The 23,741-nt window shown below is 39.6% G+C and overlaps 1 protein-coding gene across 3 annotated transcripts in view; it reads right to left on the reverse strand.

Annotated features, from left to right (window-relative positions):
* The window catches only part of MDN1 (midasin AAA ATPase 1), a 90,351-nt gene that overhangs the window by 59,847 nt on the left and 6,763 nt on the right, over positions 1-23,741 (reverse strand). For 2 of the 3 annotated variants that reach the window (XR_014524693.1, XM_083497494.1), the window contains exons 5-34: positions 23,539-23,731; positions 21,918-22,133; positions 21,235-21,366; positions 20,458-20,561; positions 19,630-19,744; positions 18,619-18,809; positions 18,269-18,350; positions 17,687-17,782; positions 16,492-16,604; positions 16,053-16,201; positions 15,899-15,959; positions 14,941-15,146; positions 13,586-13,689; positions 12,787-12,931; positions 12,282-12,378; positions 10,825-10,938; positions 9,028-9,175; positions 8,766-8,876; positions 7,605-7,756; positions 6,167-6,345; positions 5,821-6,029; positions 5,147-5,293; positions 4,654-4,795; positions 4,398-4,532; positions 4,148-4,286; positions 3,904-4,042; positions 3,629-3,756; positions 3,271-3,406; positions 2,057-2,186; positions 202-435 (exon numbers count right to left, since the gene is read on the reverse strand). Coding sequence is in view for 2 of the 3 variants with exons in the window: in XM_083497494.1 (XP_083353620.1) it covers positions 202-435; positions 2,057-2,186; positions 3,271-3,406; positions 3,629-3,756; positions 3,904-4,042; positions 4,148-4,286; positions 4,398-4,532; positions 4,654-4,795; positions 5,147-5,293; positions 5,821-6,029; positions 6,167-6,345; positions 7,605-7,756; positions 8,766-8,876; positions 9,028-9,175; positions 10,825-10,938; positions 12,282-12,378; positions 12,787-12,931; positions 13,586-13,689; positions 14,941-15,146; positions 15,899-15,959; positions 16,053-16,201; positions 16,492-16,604; positions 17,687-17,782; positions 18,269-18,350; positions 18,619-18,809; positions 19,630-19,744; positions 20,458-20,561; positions 21,235-21,366; positions 21,918-22,133; positions 23,539-23,731 (4,247 nt within the window). In the remaining variant the exon portion in view is untranslated. The remainder of the gene's footprint in view (positions 1-201; positions 436-2,056; positions 2,187-3,270; positions 3,407-3,628; positions 3,757-3,903; positions 4,043-4,147; positions 4,287-4,397; positions 4,533-4,653; positions 4,796-5,146; positions 5,294-5,820; positions 6,030-6,166; positions 6,346-7,604; positions 7,757-8,765; positions 8,877-9,027; positions 9,176-10,824; positions 10,939-12,281; positions 12,379-12,786; positions 12,932-13,585; positions 13,690-14,940; positions 15,147-15,898; positions 15,960-16,052; positions 16,202-16,491; positions 16,605-17,686; positions 17,783-18,268; positions 18,351-18,618; positions 18,810-19,629; positions 19,745-20,457; positions 20,562-21,234; positions 21,367-21,917; positions 22,134-23,538; positions 23,732-23,741) is intronic. The other variant, XM_083497495.1, reaches the window with a different exon arrangement.

Here is a 23,741-nt window from a genome sequence, read left to right on the forward strand (position 1 = left end):
ATATGGTCAAAATCTGTAGGCAGGTTGTAATGCACACTCTGTAGCACAAACACTATACGTTGCTTGCATGCATCTTGAGACTGTTTACTATTTTTGTTCCAAAATGACAAACTTGCTTTAAACCCTTGCGTAGTTCTGGACCCCCTCCCCAATAAACGATTTGAACTATTCAGAGATAAAGCAAAGAAACTGAAGACATACCTGAACCTATTCCATCTATGTACACCAGACATGCAGCATGGACAAATGTTGTCACTGGACAGACGCTAAAAAGCTGGTGCTCCTCTGGAGAACTGGATAGTTTGTCTTGCGCCATAGCATTCATGAAGCTGACCCACGACAAAACATCCCGGATGCTGAGGATACAGTGGTGTCCAAATTCTTGATTGGTCAGCCACTCTATGAAATCCATCATGAGCCCTGCAATATCTGCCCCTGGGAAAGGTGATTAGATGGAGAGAAGAGAAAAAATACATAAGACACAGACCTGAAACAGAATATGTTTTGCAGTAATTCACAATGACCCACAAGGGATGCAGAGGCCTCTGTACATAATTTTTGCAAGATAACTGAATAGAAGTGCTTAAATGTTTTTACATAAATATTTGCAAAAGTAGAAAGGGTTGAATGCTTTAAAAAAAAAAACCATCCACAAGTAAATCAGCAGATGCAAAATTCAAAACATGCTTTGATCCTGCAACTTCATTGGTCTCTGACTGAACTTTGGCCCAGACCATTACTTTAAGCACAGTGACTGAACTTTGGCCCAGACCATTACTTTAAGCCTAAGAGGACAAACATTCATCTTAATGCAGAGAATATAGCCAAGGATAGAAAAAATAAGAGTGTATGTTTCATCAGCACTACTTATTTTTTCATCCTTCATTTAAAACCTTGGATAATAAAGAACCTAGGTCAGACCTGTATAACATGCACATATATTTGGACTAGAACAATCCTTAATGTTCAATTTGCAATAGCTTTTTCCGACAGCAACTTACAGCTGTGTTCAAATGAGGTCTCTGGTGACAATATGCATAGCAACCTCTGCCTATACCACAGAATCTAGTCACTGAATTCCAAACTTTTTTTATCCCTTTCAACGTACTAAGAGCTCGAACTGTTCTTCCTTAAATCACTGTCCAGGCAATGATAAAATTTAAGCAAAAGGAAACTGATTTTGCACTTAAAATGACCCAAGTATTATGCAAATATATTTCAATTCCACAATCTAGGTTTATCAAGTATAGAATTTGGAACATACAGCATCTGAAACATACTCAAAGGTAAGCACTCCTATATTCAATTTGTCATACTGCCAGATAAACATGCATTGGACTAAATCTCAAGTGAAAAATGGCAGTGTCGCAAGATCACACCTGTTTGCAATTTCTGTTATCTGCTAGTCGCGTCTGAACAACAGGTAAGTGGTACCTTCAGTCTGTGCCATTTGTAGCAGGAGTCCCATGGGACTTCTCCACAGGAATATTATTCAGCTTAGAGAAAAACCTATGGGCAGCGTTTAAGAGAGTGAGACTATTTCAGAACCGCCTGAACTAACTTCTTAGCTTTTAGAATCTGAGAGAAGCTGACTTGCAAGAACAGAAGGTCTTTTAGAAGGAAACCCCACTGGGACACAGAAACGGAGGAGTGCAGGCTGGTTACTAGGGCGAAAGGTACTCAGAAGTGATTGCAGACATTTTTCAGCAACAAAACCACTTCACTGGTTTTGAAACTGCTTTAGCAGTTTCATAAAAGTCTCTTTTGACGGTTAACATCTTTTCTGTTCTTTCTTTTTTCTATTCTCTTCCTGGCCTACAAAGGATGGAAAACCCTGCCTGAGTGTGATTAAACCAGCAGAGCATGGCAGCCCTAAAACTCACTAGAGTAAGAAGAGAAAGCTTTAAGGAAGAGGGGAGAGGTGCTTCTTAATCTGGCCAACACTGGCATGTGACCCTCGTGCTGAAAAGGTCTCCCATTACTGATATAAGCAGAGGGACACCCAGAGAGAATAAGTAGGTGATGGAATTGGTGAACAAATACCTCTGATATTTACCTTTGTCATTCTGTTTGGCAAAGCAGAGTCCTGGATGAAGATTATGGTTTACAATTTGCATTAAATCCATACGGTTGTTACTTTGCGGACACCATATTTCTGTAAATCTATTACGCAAGGCAGGCGACAGCTATGGGCAAGAAAATATTAAGTGCAGTTATTATGAAGGGAACTGCTCAGAGGAAAATTTAAGAATCTTCAAAGAGGGTTACTGGGATAAAAAGAGAAAACAGAAGAATTATAAAACGAGGGAAAACATATTGCTATAAATAATGTGTAAGAGAGTATCAAAAAGCACAATAGGTTAGAATAGTGTGTGTCAAAGAACAAAACTGCATAAAAATGAGTTTTACTTTTTTAAAATGAACGTTTTATTAGACCTAATTTATCCTTAGAAAAACGATTTACTCATACAAACATACTTGCAGCTTAATAGTCTTGATATTTTATGACATTCTCAGAGGAGAATGACATTAATTCCTGCCCCTGAAATTCCTAATAGTCTTATAATATGATCTACTACAGGATCCCAAACCAACCCACACTTCTTTATGCTGCATTTTCTTCATCATCGCTAATTTTATTAATCTCAACCATTTCCACATTTTTCCGATTAATTCTATCTATCTATTTACTCGGTTCCAACAATCAAACAATCAACAATCAAACAATCAACAATCAAATTAGCTGTCAGAGCTCCATGTGGAGCTAGGTCGGGGCAGGGAATTTTTTCCAGTCTGATGGCCACCTTCCCCTGCAAAGGGTAACTATGTGGTGAAACAAATGAGATATGAATTTATACTGAAACAGCTTTTCCTAACCTTTTAATATTATTTTAGTACTCTTTACTCCTTGAAATGTAACCTACTTGACTTGAAAGGCCTGGTAGTAAGAGCTTTCCTGTCTCTTCCTCCCTGTGGTAATTAGGTCATAAATAAAAGAACTGGGAGTGTGAATGTGTGTGGTCTTTCTTACAGGTAAGGGCATGGGGCTCCCAAGCAGCTGTAGCCTACGAAGGACAGCCATGTGATAAGGAAAATGTAACTATCAAAGAGTCTGGGGTCTGGGAAAAGTAGGATGTGGGACTGGCTGCAATGCCTTACAAGCTTCTAGAAAAAGCCTAAGACCAAGTCAGAATAGGTATTTTTTTCATTCCTAAAACTACAGGTAATTGAAAGTGGCAGCCAGCACAGAACGGCATTTTCGTACATTACCTCTTTCTTCCCGAAGTCGCCGCCAGGATTCATTGTGGCTAAAATGCGAAACTTCTTTCCTGCCGTCAGCAGTTCTACTTCATTGTCCTCACTGGCTTTTTCAGCCAACACCAGCGTCTTTTCAGTTTCAAGGACACTGAAATAAAACCACGTTCTCAGTATTTGTTCTCGTTAAATTTCCAAACATCCATACAAAACACTAGAAACTTGCCTAATCAACCGAAGCTTTGCAACTCGCGTTGTTTAGAGCAGCAAGAATCAGAAGAAGCCAGGGAAAAGTTAAGATTTATCCAATTTGCATTTGTGAATGACACGCCAAGACAACAGACTAAAAAATGCCCAGTTTTCAAGTACATACCTATTTAGTCTTTCTAGAACAGAATCATCGGCCAATGAAATCTCATCCATGAGAAAAAAGCCACCCTCTCTCATTGCTAAAACAAGGGCTCCATCATGCCATTCAAAGAGCCTAGAACTATCAAACTCCTGTTTGAAAGAAAAAAGGTAAGTCTGATCAAGTGTGTGTACATATACATACATACATACATACATACATACATACATATTTGCAGACACACATTTTGTGGATTTTTCAAGCTCTCAATTATATCAGGCACCATAATGCCAACTTACCTCATCCTTTGATCTCTGCCTGACGGGTCGCAGTCCACCCAGGAAGTCAGAGGTCTCCATGTGCAAGTGACAGTTCACAGAATGTAATTTCCGACCAGCCAATGCTGCAAATATCTGACAAATAGTAGTTTTGCCACACCTGCATAACAAAAAGCTTGCAGTCAATTAAACTCCAGTGACTTGTCTGTTGCTCTACGCAAAAAATAAATAAAACTAATAATGAATATATTGAAGACTGGTTTACCCTGTGTCTCCAACCAGAAGTATAGGTTCACCAAACTCTAATGCTCGGCCTGCCAAAATGGCAAGCCTTGTCATCCCTTGAGTCCACACAATGTGACTGAATTCATCACCCATTATAGATGTCCACTTAGATGCTTTAGCTGGTTCAAAGTGGTAATAGGGTTGGGGAAGGAAACAAACAAAAACAAATTAATTAGCTTCAGGCAAACATTAAATCTTCTTTTATTATTGTTATCGTTTTTCAAATTTACCCATTTGCTTCTTTACGCTTTCTTCTGAGAAGAGGCGCTGGGGATGCAGCTTTCTCTTAAAGTGTTTTTCAATGACTGTTTGGATAACGTCAACTTCTTCTTGTTTCCTGACCCTTCCTGCCAGAAGCATAAATCCTAGTAACAGAAAGACAACAGTTTATCAGGATGTTCACCACTTTTGAAAAACAGTTGAAATGTGGCTACTGAACTGGACACACTGGCTGTGTAAATTGAAAAGAAACGAGTGGAGACTCACCGTCATTTGCTAAATGCTGAAGCCAGTCATACTCCTTCTCCATCTGTTCTGCTAATCGGTACCTTTCAGCCCAGCGAAAGAGATCCCGAAGGGTAATGAAACCATGCTTGCCAGCAAATACTGAGGAACCTCTGCGATAAGACTAGATTTAAAAGGACATAAAAGCATTCATGATCCAACACAATTTTCTGTACCCACAACTGAATTTTCCACTACTCTTGAAATGCCTCCCCTCCTTACCAACAATTCTCCAAGTTGTCTTCGTAGCATTTTTGTGTCCAAATTTCACCAATATTTCAGTAATGACCATCAGTCCCCTGGGCCAAACATATTCTGGCAGGTTGCTATGTAGCACAACAATACCCCCTCCCAAACAAATCCCCCAAAGCCAATAAATGTGTATGCCTTGAGTATAAGACACCAAACTACAACTAGGGCTCAAGTGACTTCTCTATTATTTTCTCATTAAGAGAAAAAAGATTACTGTCCATACCTGCAACTCCAGCATGACTTTGACAAGTTTACTGCAGTACGAAGGTGGAAGGTCGCATCTTTTGTGCAGGATGGTTTCTAGCTCTGTACTTGGTAGCTCATCAAAATGCAGCTCCACAAATCTGTTCCTGAAAGCTCTGGACAATACCTTAAGACACACACACAAAAACCACCCGTCAAGTGTTAATCTACTGAGAAATTCACACACACTGAAAACACGAGTTTCCCACCCTCAAACAGTCAGCTAGTATTTCATGGCCACTGAACATGTTCATACTCAATGGGTTTGCCCTCTTAATCCCCGCCCCGAAGATTTCTGTGCATGTCTGCAAACGGTGGGGTTCTCCCAACTCTGCTGACACCTCTCTCTTGTGTTTGGATGGTACCATTTTGGATTGGCAACTTGGAGACTGATTTCACTATTGGTTCTGGATATGCTACAAAGACTAGAGTGTTTGACTAGCAGTGAGGAAGACTCAGGTTCAACTCACCACTTGGTATCCTAGGTCAGTCTTTCACTCAAACTACCACTCAGCCTAACCTACTGCACAGGACTAAGGTGAAAGAGAGAAATCACATATGCCACCATAAGGTCCTTGAAGAAATGGTGGAGTGTATGTGTAAATAGCAGTATCAAAAGAAAGCCAGCTTCACCTGAGGAAACTATGTATGTACCTTCCTGCCTCCATAGAGCCCTGGAGGATTCTGTGTAGCAAAAAGCATGAATCTTGGGTGAGCTTTGACTGTTTCTTGGGTTTCTGTTATGAACAGCTCTCTGTTGTCATCCAATAATCTGTTCAGGGCCTCCAAAACATCAGTGGGTGCCAGGTTGAGTTCATCCAGGATTATCCAGTAGCCCTTTCGCATAGCATCAATGAGGACACCTATGAAGCATTTACAGAAAAAAAGAAATAAATGAGTTGCCCACTTGAGGCAAGCCAGGCAAGCATCTGTTTGAGCAAGTAGGAGAGCCAGCTGGCAAGGAAACACTGAGTGACTGAGGTAATAATCAAAGTCCTACCTTCCTTAAATATCAGCTTCCCAGATGGATCTGAAGTATAACAGCCAATGTACTCTTGGATGTCAGTATGTTCATGATTGTTAATCCTAACACAATGGTTCCCGGTTGCAGCAGCCACCCAGCGTATTAAACTGGTTTTGCCAATGGATGTGTCTCCTTGAATCAACACTGGATAGGTCCTTAAAGAATCAGAAAACAGCCAAGTTGGATATTGTGTTCTATGGTGGTGAATTATTACTATAACTATTATTATTATTAGAAGCCACAGTGGTACCTCCATTTAGGAACAACCCTGTTTACAAACTATTCGGTTTACAAGCTCCACAAAACTGGAAGTAGTGTCCCGGTTTGTGAACTTTACCTAAGAATGGAAGCTGAACGGTGGAAGGCACCGGCAGTGGGAGACCTCATTAGGGAAAGCGCGCCTCGGTTTTAGAACGGTTTCGATTTAAGAATGGACTTCTGGAATGGATTAAGTTCGTAAACTGAGGTACCACTGTACCTGATTGGCTTCAAGGTCTTTTTACAACATATACTGATTAAGGGCACTTCCAGAAATGAGAATTGGGCTTCCTGTTGTGTTGTGTGATAAAAAAAGAAAAATTTGCTGAAGTTCAGAATAAACAAGTCAAAACTAGGGACAACTGACAACAGTATTTGTGCTTCTTAATTGTCATGTTATACACCTCCTCCAGCAAATGTCTGAAACTTGAACTATGTATTTATTGTAGTCGTTCGCTCCCATGGAGCAAAGAGACACTTTTGTGTATTGTACATACTTGTTAAGAGTCTTAAACACTTCAAAATTCTGGTTTCTTAAAAACAAAACAAACAATTGCTTACATTCCTCACATTGCTAATATAGACTTGGAAATGTAGGCTGCCATCTTGTTTGCTTCCTGTTAGCAAGAATGCAAAAACAAGGTGGAACGTAAACAGCCCCAACTCAGTGAATTTCAAGTCATGATTTCTAGGCCCATATACGTCAAAATTTGGCCACATAAACAATTCACACCATGGGATCTCCAAAAGCAGAATTCCATAATTTCAAAAAGACTGAAGAACATGTATGGCATAGTTTATTCCAGAGTCATAGCAATGCTCCAGAAATTATTCCAACTACAAGCAATCAAGAACAGAAACAGTTTTAAGTCACCCGCCCCCCGTTACTGCTGATGTAGAAAATATTTTCGTGCTTTTCTACAACAGAGACATTTGTCAATTGCTTATATATTTGCAATACTGTTTTCAGTTAATTTTTGGCTTTTTGCAGTACCTATAAAATAAGAACATTATTAAATTAAAAAAATATGAACTGTACCACAATTCAAGGAAGTATGCTCTCGTGAACAAATAGCAAGTGATTATTTTATTCTCACCAATTGAAATGAAACTATTTCCAAAGGAAAGAAAAAGGTACAGCTGAAGTCCAACATACCCAGCTGATACAACTCTGACGATGTCTCTGAGGTTAAGTTTAACTGAAGCTGTGAGCACATAAGTCTCATCCACGGTTGGTTCCATGTCGCCAATTGAAATCCAGTATCCCTCTACCTTAATCATTCTCCCTCCTTTAGGCTCTGGTAACGACTAGAACGACATTACAGAAACAAAACCAGCTTATGTTATGAACTGCTATCTCCGCATAATAATTCTGTTCTTTGTTTAGCTAAGCAACACATTCTTAGAACCCCAGAATTCATGTGGTATTTCCTTCATATGTGAGATGCAGAAGATTATCATCCTCTGGTTATGGTATAATACACCAAGCAAGCACAGAGTCTACACCTGGTGTGGAAGAGAGGAGGGATATATTAACACAATGGACTGGACTCCCTCTGAGAACAGAAGGACTCCTTCCATTCATGGAAGATTTTTGATCCAGCAGGCAGCATCTCATTGGCAGAAGTGGATGAAAGCCCCCCTCCCAATCTTACACCCCTGAAATCACCTTTCACACTATTCTAGAAACGGCTCCAACAAACTGAACAATATTTCCAAATGCAGAAGGAAGGGGAACTGGAAAAAGTCACCTTCTCACCTTTCCATCAGCAGGAATGAACTCTAGATCTAAGCCAATGTATTTCCAAACCTTACATGGATTCAGCATTCCCGTAAGTGGGATTTATCTTATAGGGTGCTCGTATCGGGATTGGGTGGGGTGGGGAGGGAGTATTTTGTCAATTTCCACTTTCTCCTGCAGACCCGTCCAGATGGTTGGGAGACTTTCAAAAACAGTGTGAAAGGTACTGCTAGGGTATGCGCAGATGAGATCAGTAACAATTGTCTTCCACCTTCCTCCAAGCAAGGCACTTTGATCAATGTCAGTCCATTCAGCAAACAGAATGCATCCTTCCAGGTGAAAATGGGAAACCCTTGATTTAATCCAGGGTTGGTAAAATTAAACTCAGAATTCAAATTGAGTTTTGTTCTGTTTTATGTATTTTATGTCATATCCCCAAAAGAATTCTGAGGATGGGAGAACTCAAACTGAGAACAATTCCATTCTCTCTCTCTCTCTCTCTCTCTCTCTCTCTCTCTCACACACACACACACACACACACACACACACACACACAAATAATAAGAAATTACTTGCCTGCTTGAGGATGCTTTTCACGTTTCCAGACAGAATATGCTGACATATTAGCCTTTGAACAACAGGGTAAGAACTTCTGTCAAGCTGGGTGAGAAAACCCAAGCAAAAGCCCTATCGAGAAGAAAACAGATTTGGGTTTTTTTTAAGTAGCTAGTTTCAAAGAGATTTTAATTGCTAATGCCAGAGAATTTCTCTCTCTCTTTGTCTAAAGACGAAAGGGAAGAGAGAAGGAAGTTTAGGAACAGAGAACAAAGATAGTCACCTCATAAAGAGAGCGCTGTATGCTGCAGCATGGGTTGGATGATGCAAATTTCAAAGCTCTGCAGAGAGTACGAAGGCTGTAATGAGGTCTGTGGCCTGTCCCATCTACTAGTTTTGTTTCACACTCCTTTCTCACAGACAAATAAAAGCTGCAGAAGTGAAGGGTTATATATATATGAGAAGCATATTTTTCATGTATTACACTCATTTTTCTACCATATTAACAGGAGTTGATTTATCTAGGGGCTTGATACCTCAATGTGCTGTGGAGTTCCTTTTCCTGAATAAATATTGTCCCCTTCAAGATTGAATAAGGGTGCAAAAGAGATTTCACTCCATATTGTTGCTAACCAACCCAAGTAAGGCTCAGTCTATATATCACATATCAGTCTTCCAGAACATCTGGTGAAAGACTACAACTCCCATGAATCCCAATCAGCTTGGCCAACAGATATGATGGGATGCACCAGGTTAGAGAAAACTGTCATAAAATATAAGCTTAATTCTAAATGACTGTACTAAGCCAAAATGTTCCCTTGCCTAGAAGTGGAGCACAGCTATGAAAGAGCAAGGGACCATCTGTATGGGTGTAATGCTCAGATTCTCCTTTTAGGCTTCATGTTGTATATATGCATAAATAAACCATATATCATAAAAACACCACAGGCTCAACTGTGCCCCATTTTTCCAAAAGGAAATACAGATCCTGGGTTTATCATGTATGGGACCCCTGCAATTTCACACCACTCATAGAAATTGGAGTCGTGTATTGCAGTATATACAGAGTGAGGCCCTCTATGAGATAGTCCCTAAATATTCAGATGTATCCATTTAACAAAACTCATAAAGAAACCTGTAAGCATTTTATAAAATATAACATTTAAATTATTGATAATTTTATTTAGGTATTTAAGATATCCAAAATATTAAAAACAGTGGTTAAAAATAAATGCTTTTCCCTCCATATTAATCTCACCCCAGCAATAGAAAAATAAAGTGGTGTAATACATTATCCAATAATAAATAGTTTTCTAAAGAAATTAAAGTCTTCAAACATGAAAATTCCTCATAAATTTCAGGAGTTAAGAGTTAGAATGAACTTCTGAACCACTGTCAGAGAGAAGAGGGCATCCATGTTATGCTAATACTCGTAGAATAAAATTGAAATACTCAAGGCTTCTGATTAAAATTTATTCAAATATTGGGGCTTAGAAAAGCAGGAAAAAGCCCACATTTCTTGACTGGCAGTGATATTTGCTAAGACAATGACACTCAGGGAGTGGTGCTCATACATATTTAGTAAAAACACGGAAAGCAAGTGGGATACACATCTGGAAACTGGTGCACAATTTAAATAAATTATTTGACGTTTTGAACTGTAATGAGCTCAAAGAAATGGCAACGCATAGAGGAAATTCAAAAGGCTGAAAAGCGCAATCTGAACTCTGAATTCCCATCACCTTCAGCCTGTGTATCCAAAGGTCAGGGATGATAGGAGATGCAGTACAGCAACTTCTGAGGACCACAGGTTAAGTACCCCAGTTTCAGAAATAAGACACTACGTCAGTGCTTTTTTTTTCTTATTTAAAAATGTTTAGGAGTACTTTCATTTTCCTACTCATACTGAAATACTGTGCCTTAATGAGGTCAAACTTAGATTCACAAAATGTTTAGGGGTATGCGTACCCCTGCTCCCCCCCCAAAAAAAGCACTGCTACAAGTTAAATACAAAACTTTCCCAAAGACTCTTATCAAATCTTACAATTTATACAGTACTTTCTGTTCATCAAAAACTTACTTTACGATCCCTTGCACTACGCTCTTGCTCACATTTAGCCCTTTGAGATAATCCATGATAAGAATCTGCAAGTCTCCTTCATTTTGTAACTCTTCTACGTAAAGTTCAGTGAACCTACAAGACAACATTACATTGTAAAACATCTGTCTGCTTATTGATACCGAAGTCTGATGTTTGATCACGGACCCTAGCCTGTCGACATCACAACCAATTACAAACGTACTGAATTAAAGACTAGTAATAAAGTAGCATTCGGTGAAAGCTTGCAGATTACTTAGAAATCACATAATTCAGCATGGAGAAAGTCCCAGGTTCAACCCCCAAGAGCTGTAATTAAAAAGGAGTCAGGTAGCAAGCCTAGGAAAACACCTGCCTTTGGTCTTGGAGCACTGCCCCCGCCATCCCCAAACCTTTCTAGAAAGTTGGGGAAACCCCAGAACAGATTAGGGGACACACAGGGGAAGGGGGGGGGAGAGATGTCCTGCCATGCAAGCAGAAGTAATTCTTCTCTCACAAAGCACTACTTAGCGCTACACTGAATACAACCCCAAAAGTTAAAACATACCATTAAAAATAAAAAAATTTAAAACATGCAAAAATATTTAAATTGCACTTCTATTGGCTTATCTGAGCATTAGTTGTTTCTGGAAAAACGCAGGCTTTTAACATAGGTAAATTTTGGAATCCTTTCATCTGCTATACACTCAAACCTAGGGTATTGGGTTTTCTATGATACTGCTGCTGAATTATTTTGAGCTCTGCAGGGGCAGTGATAAAACCATGCATTTGTCACTGATGTCACACTGTTTGTAAGTCAAAACCTGTTGAGCAATTCAGTGGGGAAATGAAAGTGCAACTGTAGAATTTAGTGCTTAATGAACACTTGACAAGCTACCATCAGCTCTTGCTTGCCTAGCTAATTTGGACTGCATGGGCTATGAAAGATCAAAGTGAGCATAAAATCCACTCATATACCCAACCAGCCTTTTATCCAGCTGTTTTGTAGCTAACATGTAATGCTGACAATCAGAAGATGGCCAACAGAGCAATGTAGATCATTTCCCTTTTATTTTTCCCATGAGACCACTATATATGTCTAGTATCCAACTCTGAATCTGATGACATAAAGGACACTTGAAGACAACGGCAGCCCTCAAAGAGAATGTGCAACGTCTATTATTCCAGAGATTGGCAGCAAAAGGTATTTTGCAACATAGCAGCTCACCAGCATGCTTCAGCTATAGCAGGGATGAGGATGGGGAGTTAAGAGTCTTAATACAAACTGGCTGGCCACAGGTCCCTCATATCCCTAAGCTACTGCATGCCAATCAGAGATGTATGCAACACAGACCAAAAGAAGTACAACAGTCTAGGCTACTGCAAGCCACACACCTCAAGAGCTACAAGTTTTTCTCAGCTTTAAAATGGTTTTGTAAAAATGTACGTTCTGTATCTACCTGTTCCGTATTCCTGGAGGGAGGTTTCTTTTGCCAACATCAGTAGCTGGGTTCATGCAGGCAAACAAACGAAAATTTGAATGACGTACCAGGGGCTCTACAAGGAAAAAAATGCACAACCAACAAATTACAGTGCTGTTTGGCCTCAAAGTTTACAAGATATAGTGCAAAGAAATTAACTAGGCTCTATGAGCATCAGAAATAAAGGGCTTGGATATTTAGTGATCATCACCTCCTTTATGAATAATATAATCTTTTTTACAATTCCTCGTAATGGTGATTATATTGTGGGTTATATACTCAAATTTCTTGAGTTTATTTCATTTACATTCCCAATAATTTGCTTTTGGGTCTGTCACATCTTTATATGCTCATCTATGGGTCAATGAACTTAGATGACTTGAAACTATTAACTTCAACCTCTCATTTTTTTAAAAAAAGGAATTGAAAAAATACACCACTGCAGATCAGGAAAAGTTACTGCAACAAAAAACAAAAACAATACCTGTGTCTCCTCTATCCAGCAATATCAGTGAACCAGATAATCCTTCAAGTAAACCACTCAGACACTCTAAAGTTTCTGCTGCTGCCAAATTGATCTCATCTAGTAGTATCCATTCTCCTTTTTTCACTGCTTGTGCCAAGGTGCCCTAAAAAACAAGACAAAATGACTCAAAATTAGCATTTGATAGGCATCTGGTGCTGCCCTCTATTTGGACTATGTTTTGAAAACTGCATTTATAGTCAGAGGGACCAGATAATTCCACAGTGGTATAAGCAGAATTCCATCTTTTACATTGTTTTTAAGCAAGTTGGTGGGGTGGAAGCTCCTCATTTAATTAACTGCTTTTACCCTATAACTGTTAAATATCTGCAAACCCCTCTAAAGTGTTTCTAGTTGTACCTACTTTTTTTACCTAGCACCAAACCCTTTGCAACATTAACTTTTTTCCTCAATGAGGACTCATTCTTCCTGGCTTGCAAAGGAAATCTATTTCTCCTTCATTTTCAGCCAAGACTAAGGGGAGTAAAGGTGCTCATCACACAAGGACATTAAGTGAAACCTGGCTAGCCTGAAATCAAATGACAGCCTCCACAGGCAAAAAACCCAGAAACTGTGTGTGTGTGATCCACATCACACATTTGAAAGCACACTGCTTCCTCCAAAGAAACCTGGGGACTGCAATTTACCCCTCACAGAACTGTAATTCCCAGCACCTTTAACAAACTGCAACTTTATTTTAATAAAGTAACTTTAATATGCATCTTATGGACAAATATGCTCTTATGCACAAAAGGACTACCTCTACAAATGCAAAAACTAGAGCATTTTCTGTCATCTTCATCTGTTGTTTTGCATGGTCTAAGCGGATACCAAGTTCTTCCCACTTTTCCTTCAATGGTGAGCCTACAAAAAAAAAGGCAAGCTATAGTGAAATGTAGGATAAGATAAAAACATTCAAATTCATAAAATCACGTAATAGAATTTGTCATAGTGCAAAACAACTCTGAATATAACATAAGCCGCTCTGAAGAGAATAGCGTAAACTGAGGTGGAAGTCCAGTTATTCCAACAATCACCTTTAGACCAGTGATTTTATGAAATTTAAATCCTACTAGCAGAACAGGGACATTAAAATGAATTAACTGAATGAGTTGGAATTCAATGGACTGAGTAATGTTTGAGGTCAAGTAATGCTCCAGTCATTTGTAATACATATGCAATCACCTCCTCTGTTTAAGCAAAATAATGCGCACAAATCTGTTATCTTTATTGAACACATCTGGATTCAGCCTTAGGAGGCTAGTTACTTAAACTGTATCTCTTTCCACTTCAGAGCAGTATTTTATATTTATCTTTATTTATTTATTAAATTTCTGTACTGCCTGTCAACTGAGGACCACAGGATAGTTTACAATATGAAAACACAAAAATACATAACATAGTAACAAACAAAACAATAAGCTTCCCCCCTTTAAAATGCAGTCAAGTTTATATTTTTATTATTATTATTAGGCTGGGATAAAGTTTGTACAACTTTAACAAGACCTTCACCTCTTCAGTCAAAGATGATGTGTGAGAATGTTAAATTCTTTCTGTCCTTTTATCTGACTATTCATTAAATAGTTCAGGAAGGCTTAACTGTGACTCCCAAGCATCTCCCACCTAAGTCACTGATCAGATTCACACCCACTAAGCTTCAGGAATGATATTGGATCATGTATCAGAAAATGCTATTTTTTACTGCAGAAAAGTTGCTTTTTCCCCTCTACTGCTGATCTCTCCATATTTGAATTCTAAAGAAAAATCACACCCAGTACAGTGGTACCTCTGGTTATGAACTTAATTTGTTCCAGAGATCCGTTCTACCTGAAACCATTCTTAACCTGAGGTACCACTTTAGCTAATGGGGCCTCCCGCCGCCACGCGATTTCTGTTCTCATCCTGAGGTAAAGTTCTCAACCCGAGGTACTACTTGCGGGTTAGCGGAGTCTGTAACCCGAGGTACACTGTATCTCCCTTGCCAAATGCACACTGAAGCACAGTCCACCCAACTTTAAGAATGCAAGTTCTTCTTAAATCTCTCGTTTTATTTATTTGATTTCTACCCTGCCCGTCCTCAAACAGAAGCCCATTTTAAGAACTTGGAAGCCTTACCATTTTCTTTAGCATCCTTATTAATGGCAGATTTGTGTACATGCTGCATCAGCTTGAGAAGATCATGCCAGCGCTTCTGTCTGTAACATGTCTGGATGTGCCCCAAGAAAGTCTGGTTTTGTTTCCTGGAGAACGTCTGTGCAAAAAGCTCCTCAAAAGACTCTCGCAATGGCAACCAAATCAGTTTGTTATCCACTGGCTTATAGCTGTAAATTGGGCAAACAGTAACATGTTAATTGAAAACTCTGGCAGCGACATGTGGCAAGATCAGGCTCAGTACGATAGGACAAGGTGAAAGTCAAACCAGCCTCAGCGGATCTGATAACAGATAAAAGGTGAATCTGGTGGCCCCCGCACACCCTTACTAAACAGATGACTTGAACATCTTTAAAATTAGAGACCAGCTGAAACATATAAGAGAACTTACCCTTTTTTTCAGGTACACAAAATGTCAAAAATTTCATCGCACAGCTACATGGCACCACTCATTCCAACATCTCTCCCTGCCCCAAGACTGAACATTCCTTTTTCCTTGTTCTACTTCCTCGTACTTTTAAAGATCTGTTTGCCATCCCACTAAGAGCAGCGGTATATCTGCTTCTGCCTAATATAAAGTGCCTATCTAGAGAAACACACATGGCAGCAACTCACAACGCATAACACTAAAATAGTAGGGAGGGGGGGTCAGTTAAGGAGTCAGATCAGAGTGAGTAGGGGTTCCCCTGCACCGAGTCAAAGCACAGTGTCATTACCCCATCTGTGGAATCCCACACCCCATTTCATGTTGCTCTATGTACTTTTCTCTGTGCCATATGGTTCTCTATTTTCGAATGCAGTAACTCTTATGAATGGGGTCCATGCACACTTCTACTAAATACAAGATCTGCAGTCACGGGTGAAAAAAATGATTTGTTGATGCAGCTCCCAACAGCAATTTGCAGAATTATTAGACACTCACCCCCCTAGGAGATCTGCAGTATCACTCTGCTGATTCATGTTGATAACCCTCAATCGGTGCCCTTGAAGAAATAAAACACAGAAAACATACTGAAGCACTTCTCAAACCTTTTCTAGAATCCTGGTCAAAGTCCCCGTATTATACTACATTTTACCTGTAATGTGGGCCAGGTATTGAACAGTAGATGTTTTGCCTGTCCCCGTTTCACCCACCAATAACACAGGCTCTCCTTTGTCGACACACACAGCCAGCTGTTCAATTAATATGGATGATGGACGTGTGGGAGCAAAGGTCTGCTTTTTTCTGCCAATACATGAAAGGGTAAAATCTCCTGTTAGCAATACTCTAATGCTACGTGCTAAACATCTCCAAATGCATTTGATTCACTAATTCTACAAATATAATCTCTCGCTATTACCAGGTTTCAAAAGAACACCTAAATGAGACATCATTAAAAATGCTGGCACGGAATTTTAAAGTTAGAAGCACATTTTAAAAGTGCACTATTGTACACCAACCTGTAAGCCATCTGGTTGAAGGGTGGCTTAGTAATTTTAAAATATAAACAAACAAACAAACAAACACATCAATACCTTTGCACAAGAAGCGCATGAATTTGCTTCCGTAAGAGCTGGACTCTTCCCACAGAGACCTCTTGCTCCCTTATTGCAATTTCTGGTTTGTAAAGTTGACAGTAGTATTCAGTCTAGAGTAAATAAATAAAGAGCATACATACTGAACTCAGCTTACTAAAAAGAAACACATGATGTAGTCCTTTGCCATATGCAGTTGTGCAATACAGTGGTACCTCGGGTTAAGTACTTAATTCGTTCCGGAGGTCTGTTCTTAACCTGAAACAGTTCTTATCCTGAAGCACCACTTTAGCTAATGGGGCCTCCTGCTGCTGCCACGCCGCCTGAGTACGATTTCTGTTCTCATCCTGAAGCAAAGTTCTTAACCCGAGGTACTATTTCTGGGTTAGCGGAGTCTGTAACCTGAAGCGTATGTAACCCGAGGTACCACTGTACAACTGAAAGTTAAGACACAAGTCCAGTTTGCACATCACAGTAAGGCATAGTAAATAGTTTATTGTGAATGTGCCTTTCTGGGTTGTATGTTTTCCCCCCTCTCCTCATGATAGCAGGGAGCAGGCAGACCACAGTCCCTGCTTAGCATTATGTCTAAACCAGAGGCCATGGTTTGCTTTGCTTCAAACCATGATCAGCAAATCAAGAACAACCTTAGCTACAGTAATTTGCCGGGAACAAAACAAACTATGACCCCTCATTTGAACATAACACTTGCTTCCTCCAAGTGTGAGTGGACAGGATTCAAATGACCAAGATCACCATGGTTACAGTGAACTATTAACTATGGTGATGTGAGAACAAGGCCTTTGGGCTGTATTCAGTGGTTACATGAACAGAAGTCAGCTCATGCAACCAAACTTTCTCTTTCACTCCTCCTCCCTGCAGCCACCTTTTCCCTCTAAAGGGTTGGGCGCCTCCTAGTGAAGCCTATGGTTGCAGGAGGGGAGCTGCTGCCTCAAATCAGGCAATGGAATCTTGCACCAGTGGCGATGTGCATGTGCATGATCCCTACACCCAATTTCAGCCATGTTACATGTGGCTTTCTTCTTTCAGAAGAAAAACAAGAGTGGACACTATCCAGTTATATCATTTAATTATTTCTTGGCAGTGAAGGGGAAATGAAACTATTTCCCCCCCTCCTTGACGAAAGGGGTATTTATTACACAATGCAGTACGTGTGTGAACTCTTCCAGTCTACCTTATGCTTGGAAATGTTCAGTTGGCTTCCAATTATTTCTGCCATCTTCAGTCTACTTTCTTGCTTGGACAGCATAGCTGTGAAACAATCCAATGCCTGTCAAAGTAGAGTGGCAGGAAGGAGAGACAGAGAGAGAGAGAGAGAGAGAGAGAGAGAGAGAGAGAGGAAGTTCAAGTTAATTTGATATTTAATCAGAGATTCTACTTTTCTTCCATACCTGAGTTCACTGTAGTCAAAATATACAACTGCGCTTCATGCAATGTATCACTAGTATGCCTCCACGAGGAAAACGAGAATGAGCCAATTCAGACATTTCAGCTCTCTTCATAATGGAATTCCTGGTGTAACAGCTGTGGGACCTGGCATGTCCCCAACAACAGCTGCCTCTTCCTAGTGTGATTTATGCAACCATTCCTGTGAATCACCCATTGTGAAGCAGCAGGTCTAGTTAGATTGACCCTCAAGGAAAATTTCCAACACCAGAACCAGCCCCCTGTTCATATTCCAAATGCAACCTGGTTTTTACATTTTAAGGAATAGGTCAACATCACTCTAAAAAACAGGGAACAGTTTGACACGTACCTCATGAAAAATATTCAATGCAGTAGAGGAAGAAGAACTATCAAAGTTGTAAGCGATCCTGTTGCACCAATTCAGCAAGTCCCTAACACAAGAAAAGAAGTGATGTGAAGCAGCTCAACAGTAGTCCTTCATTTAACACTGCTAAAAGCGCTAGTCTCGCTTCATTAATTGCATGGCTATTTTTTTTAAGCGCCAACTCACCACATTTTCATTCAATTAAGGCTTTCTCACTAGGAATTTCAATTAAGACCAGAGCAAATGGCCTCCAACACACTAGAGAGCAGTAGTCCAAAGATAATTTGCCTCCCCCAAACTCAAATATCCATCAGCTTAATTGCATATTAAAATACCTCAGAGATAACTCTCTGCCTTCTAAGCTCAGGCTTTTTTTGTTTTCGGTTAAGTGTGATGCGTCTTCCATTATGTTCTCATCGTCTGCAATACGGCTTTGCAATAGATGTTTATCACCAGTAAGCTCAACATAAATTTCTAACAAGCGATCAATTACTACAGCAAGTTTAGGATACCTCCTCTGAAGAATCTGAAAAGCAAAGTAACATTAGCTAAAGTAAATATTTCACAGTGTTCCAAGGATTATATAACTCATTGAGTTTTGTCTATGCAGACAATGGTCTTAAAATCCAGATATTTGATACATTTACAGTCTGCACAATTGCCTAGACTGGTCCCATGGGGTAGTGCCTACCATCAAATTTTACTTTGAAATTCTCTTAAAGGAAAATTTCTTTGCATGACAATTACACTGTAAAATACAGTAATGCTCTTAATTTATCTTAGGCTTCATTTGCTAGATAGAAATGTCAGTCGGTAAGATGAACCTGGTGGATTGGGCAAATGGCCCATCTAGTCCAGGTTTTTTGTTCTCACTGTGGTCAACAAGATGCATATGGGAAACCTGCAGGCTATACTACGCTGAGGAAATGGCAATAACAATTTAAGATGATTTCATATGAAGTCATGGCTGGACAGTTGGGTTAAGTCAATCCAGCAACGTCAATCTCTTGCAGAAGCACAAAGCGAGCAAGCAAGCATTCCATTATGGAATGGATACAAACTTCTTTCATGTCAAGGATTGTGTTTGGACATCATGCTAAACTATGGTTTGGTGAGATGTAAATAAGACTAACTCCCTCCCAGTTTTTTGGCTCGGACAACACAAGAAACCATGGTTAACCAAACACAGGTGCTTCTAAACTTTTCCTCACAGCCATGTGGGGAAAAGGGAATGGACACAGTTTCAACCTCTTCTACAAAAATCAGGACTACTTTCATTTGTTTTTAAATGAAAACTCTTTGACATCAGTTCACAAAGTAAGAGTTCTCTTTCTGATACCATTTACCTCTCTGAGTTCAACTTTAGGCATATTATTCAGCTTAATTTTTGTCCAGTATTTATCTAGAAGAGCAGCATGGCTGTTTTGCTGTTTGTACCAACCACCACCATAACTGAAGAGTCTAGATTAAAAATCAAAGAACAAGTTAATTGAAGCATTAGAAGTATTATAGTGCAGAACAGAATAAGTTCAAGGGTTCTGTAAGGCTCCTTCACTGCAGCTCTACAACCAGCTAAGGGAATCAAAGTCCCAACATCATCAATACAAGAAACATGAATTCACCATCTACAATTGTCCAATTGTCATTCTTCCACTTTACAGTCTTTAAATAATGAAATGCTAAGTAATTGCTTATAGGGCAGCTGTATCCCGCAGGCTAAGCAAAACAACAAAAAGCATGTTCTATGTGCAAAGCACTTCATACATGTATAATGTCAATAAGCGTAAAGACAGGACGTTACTATCTGCATATTACAGATTAAGGCCAAGTGATGATGTTTCCCTATGGCTGCTTGGTAACTCCTCTTATCAAGCTTAGTTTTCACTTATATTCCAGGGGAAAGAGTTGTATTAGGTTTCAAAATAATCTCACGCTCCTAGCTATCATTTTCCAGGAGATGATTTTCTATTTCTTAATATGGAAAATTGCAAAAGAAAAAGCAAAGGAGTGCTCATATACTTATAATTCAAAAATCATGTCACCTTTATATACGCACACAATTTAAATTCTGGATCCCCCCCCCCATTCCTATATTTATGACTATTGTCTAGTCACTGCCAAAAGAATTCATGTGCTAAGAGTTTTCCTTGTGTTAACAAAACTACACAGTCTACCTTCTCGTTGCAAAAAGATGGAACCCAGGAGCTACTTTTATACAGTCACTTCGCCCAGGAATCAACAGTTCTCCATTTTCCAGAAGAGGAATCAATACAGAGATCTAAGCAATAAGGAAAAAAACCCACAGAATACAATTTCAATGACCAGGATGTAGAGAACCACAGGAAGAATCCCACTCATATAACAGGACTTTCTCACCTTAACTCATTGAACCCTTCCCAAAATTGCTTTTGGGCAGGACATACATAGAATGTGGTGCTATAGCAGTAGAAAAAAAATAAAAAATCTAAGGAAGCTTCATTGTAATGCCATGTTCTCACGCATGAGGCTCCCCACCTTATATCAATGACAACAACCAAAAAGACTTAACAGCAGTCAGACAGTGCATGAAACAATGTGTTTCACCTCTGCTGGTGACCAAATATGTTACAAGAAATGTTAGAAATCTCATTCCCAATAAGCAGCCTTTTACATATACATTCCAGTTCTATATTGTGGGAGGTGGGTGTATAAGAGAACCAGTGAATAGCAGATACAGACAGGATCCATTCAGTAGTTTGTAACAAGTGTCCCCAAAAATCACTGCCCACGAAGAAGAAAATACACTGGGAATTGAGAACCATGATAACTTTTTGGGGAGAACTTTTGCTTTCTTTTATCCAGTGCCCTTAAGTTTCCTTTGCTTTGGTTACAAAACATGACTTCCAAAAAAGATACCTGTGCCTCTCACCCCAGGTATTTATGGACTACCTCTAGAAAGCACAGCTACATACCACATCCAGAGGAGCATAATCAATATCCTCCAAGAGTATCCAGTGCCCTTTGCTGACTGCTTGGGTCAGGGTCCCAGGTTGCCACACAAACTCCCCTGGTACATCTGTACAACGATACATGCCCAGTAAGGTCTACAAAGAAGAAAAAGCAAGCAAGATTTTTAAATAATGTCCATATAACTTTACAAAGTGTCTTCAAATATTTACTGAACGATAAGGTTTCTGAGGTATGTATTTATTTCTATTTGCTTTCTTCCATACTGGGTACGCTACCAAATATAAATATTGCCAGATATAGCTTCAGCAGCTATGATAAGCTCAGTGGGAACAAGCACTGCCAAATCATTCTTGCTGTGCTCTCTTAGTATGAGAGGGAGCAAAAATCATGATTTTGGATTACTGTGGTGTTTGAGCCAGTGAGATAACCCTCACCAAACAACCCATGACCTAAAGCAAAGCCTGAATAGTGGCTGCTTCAGGCATCCCAGTAATCTATAGTCTTGCTCATGTTTTACTAGGGAAGGAATGCAGCAAGAGGGATTTCTGAAGTGTGCACATTGCTAATTCCATAGTAAGACATGGTTTTTGGCTTATCATTACATCTGAACGCAGCCAGTTTCTGCAAGGCAATTAACTTTGTAATAAAAAACTGCAAGTGAAAACTAAAATGCCTTTTCCATTACCTTACTATCAGTCTGATCTCCTAGCTGGACTTTTAGAATGTGAGGTGGCTTTATCCTTCCCGTAACGGCTGCCAAGTATTCAACAAGATACGTTTTGCCACAACCTACTGGTCCTTCGAGTAACACTGCATTTTGTGAAGCTACAGCCATAGCGAGATTTTGAAGATTTGTGCAGGAAGATTTCACCAACACAAATTGGTTCAGGATGGTCTCCTGCTGAGACAAGAGAAGGCAATGCTTTCAACTGGTAATACTGGGTGAAAGTACTATGGAGAAATGTGAAATACAAGTTACAAATTTGCTAAGCTACCATTTTTTACGCATCCCAGAGCCACACACACCCATGTCCCCATTCCACCCCCATTTTTAAAGGGGGATTTAAACCCTTGCACTTTCTTCCTCCCACCAAACTTAAGTGTTCCACTTACCCTGCTCCAAGGTGCCATTTACTGCAATAGTACCTTCAGGAACAAATAGCAGCTTCAGGGGGATGAGATAAATATGGACCAATCACCCCTCTGAAGCTGCTGTTTTAACCAGAAGAGGGACAATGGCCATGTTTAATGACAAGTTAATGTATCATTTTATTATTGTTATTTCGAAGATACAGCTTACTTTAGCATATGCTCAAAATTGTGATTCATCTTAAATACATATACAGTACACCGGCCCAAACCAGGCAATTGCACCACACACACTAAGGAATCTTCAGTTAAAAAAAAAAGCAAAACCCAACAGGCTATTTTGTGAAACTTATAGTTGGTCATTTTTCCTATATTATTAGTAAGACTAATAGTGACACTTTAAAAATCTTTCTACTTTGTAGAGAGCCATTCTTGTATGATTTTTAGCTGTGCCTATTAAGTCTCTAGAGCATAATTTTATTCAACTTATGTTCAGAATTTCACTTATGTTTGAAGTTGTGTTCTTCATATGTTTCTATGTATGAAATTGCCCTATGTTAAGACATCAGAATACATGGAGTGCCAGCTGCATACCTGGAGTGACAGAAAGTAAGGTATTTTGCTCCACGTATTAAACACTATTGTCAGATCACAGTGATATCTCTGCCTTAGGATCTAGCAGAGATTCTCACCAGTCAGAAAGGTACAAGGTGATTTTCACCAACACTCAGAATCCTTCTGAAGCAGACTGTTTGGTAACAAAGAGAGCTGTATGGAAAGAACTGTCTTATCCCCTTTGGCATACTTCATACAGATAAATGAGACCATGATTTCTATGTTACTTAACATCCAAGCCTGTGGATATCAAAAAGGGAGGAGAAAACACACACACAGAGGAATGGATCAGGAATGGGACCGGAGATTTCAAAGGCTCTTGCTCTTAAACTGTAAAGTGTATTCCATCTATAAAGGGAAGGATACTATTTTGCAGAAACTATTACACAAAATATGTTTGTTTGTTTTTGTCTTAAAACTGAAGGACAGGATTTTAATCAATGCTTAAATGCATCAAAGTAGCACTACGTAGAAATTTTGAGGGAAACAAAGGCCCAGGATTCCTCTCTTTTCAGAGAGAAATCTCCTAGAGCTGGGGTAGGCAAAAGGTAGATCAGGATCAGCGCCAAAGAATTTAATTTACGTATCAGTCCTTTACTTACATTTTCTCCTGGTCCAAACTGTTGTCTAGGGAGCAGAACACCACATACTGCTACAACCTTTGCAGAGAGGTCAGCAGATACGAGTTCTCCCTGAGTGTACCGCAATTCCTCTTCTTTGTTCCAAAAGGTTGCGTCTGGGTTGGCCAAGACAAGGGCACACTCAACATTCTGCATCCGTGATTCCTCCAGTAGCCTATCAGTCA

Source organism: Podarcis liolepis (genome assembly GCF_965112155.1).
Source record: "Podarcis liolepis genome assembly, chromosome: 3".
Lineage (NCBI taxonomy): Eukaryota > Metazoa > Chordata > Lepidosauria > Squamata > Lacertidae > Podarcis > Podarcis liolepis.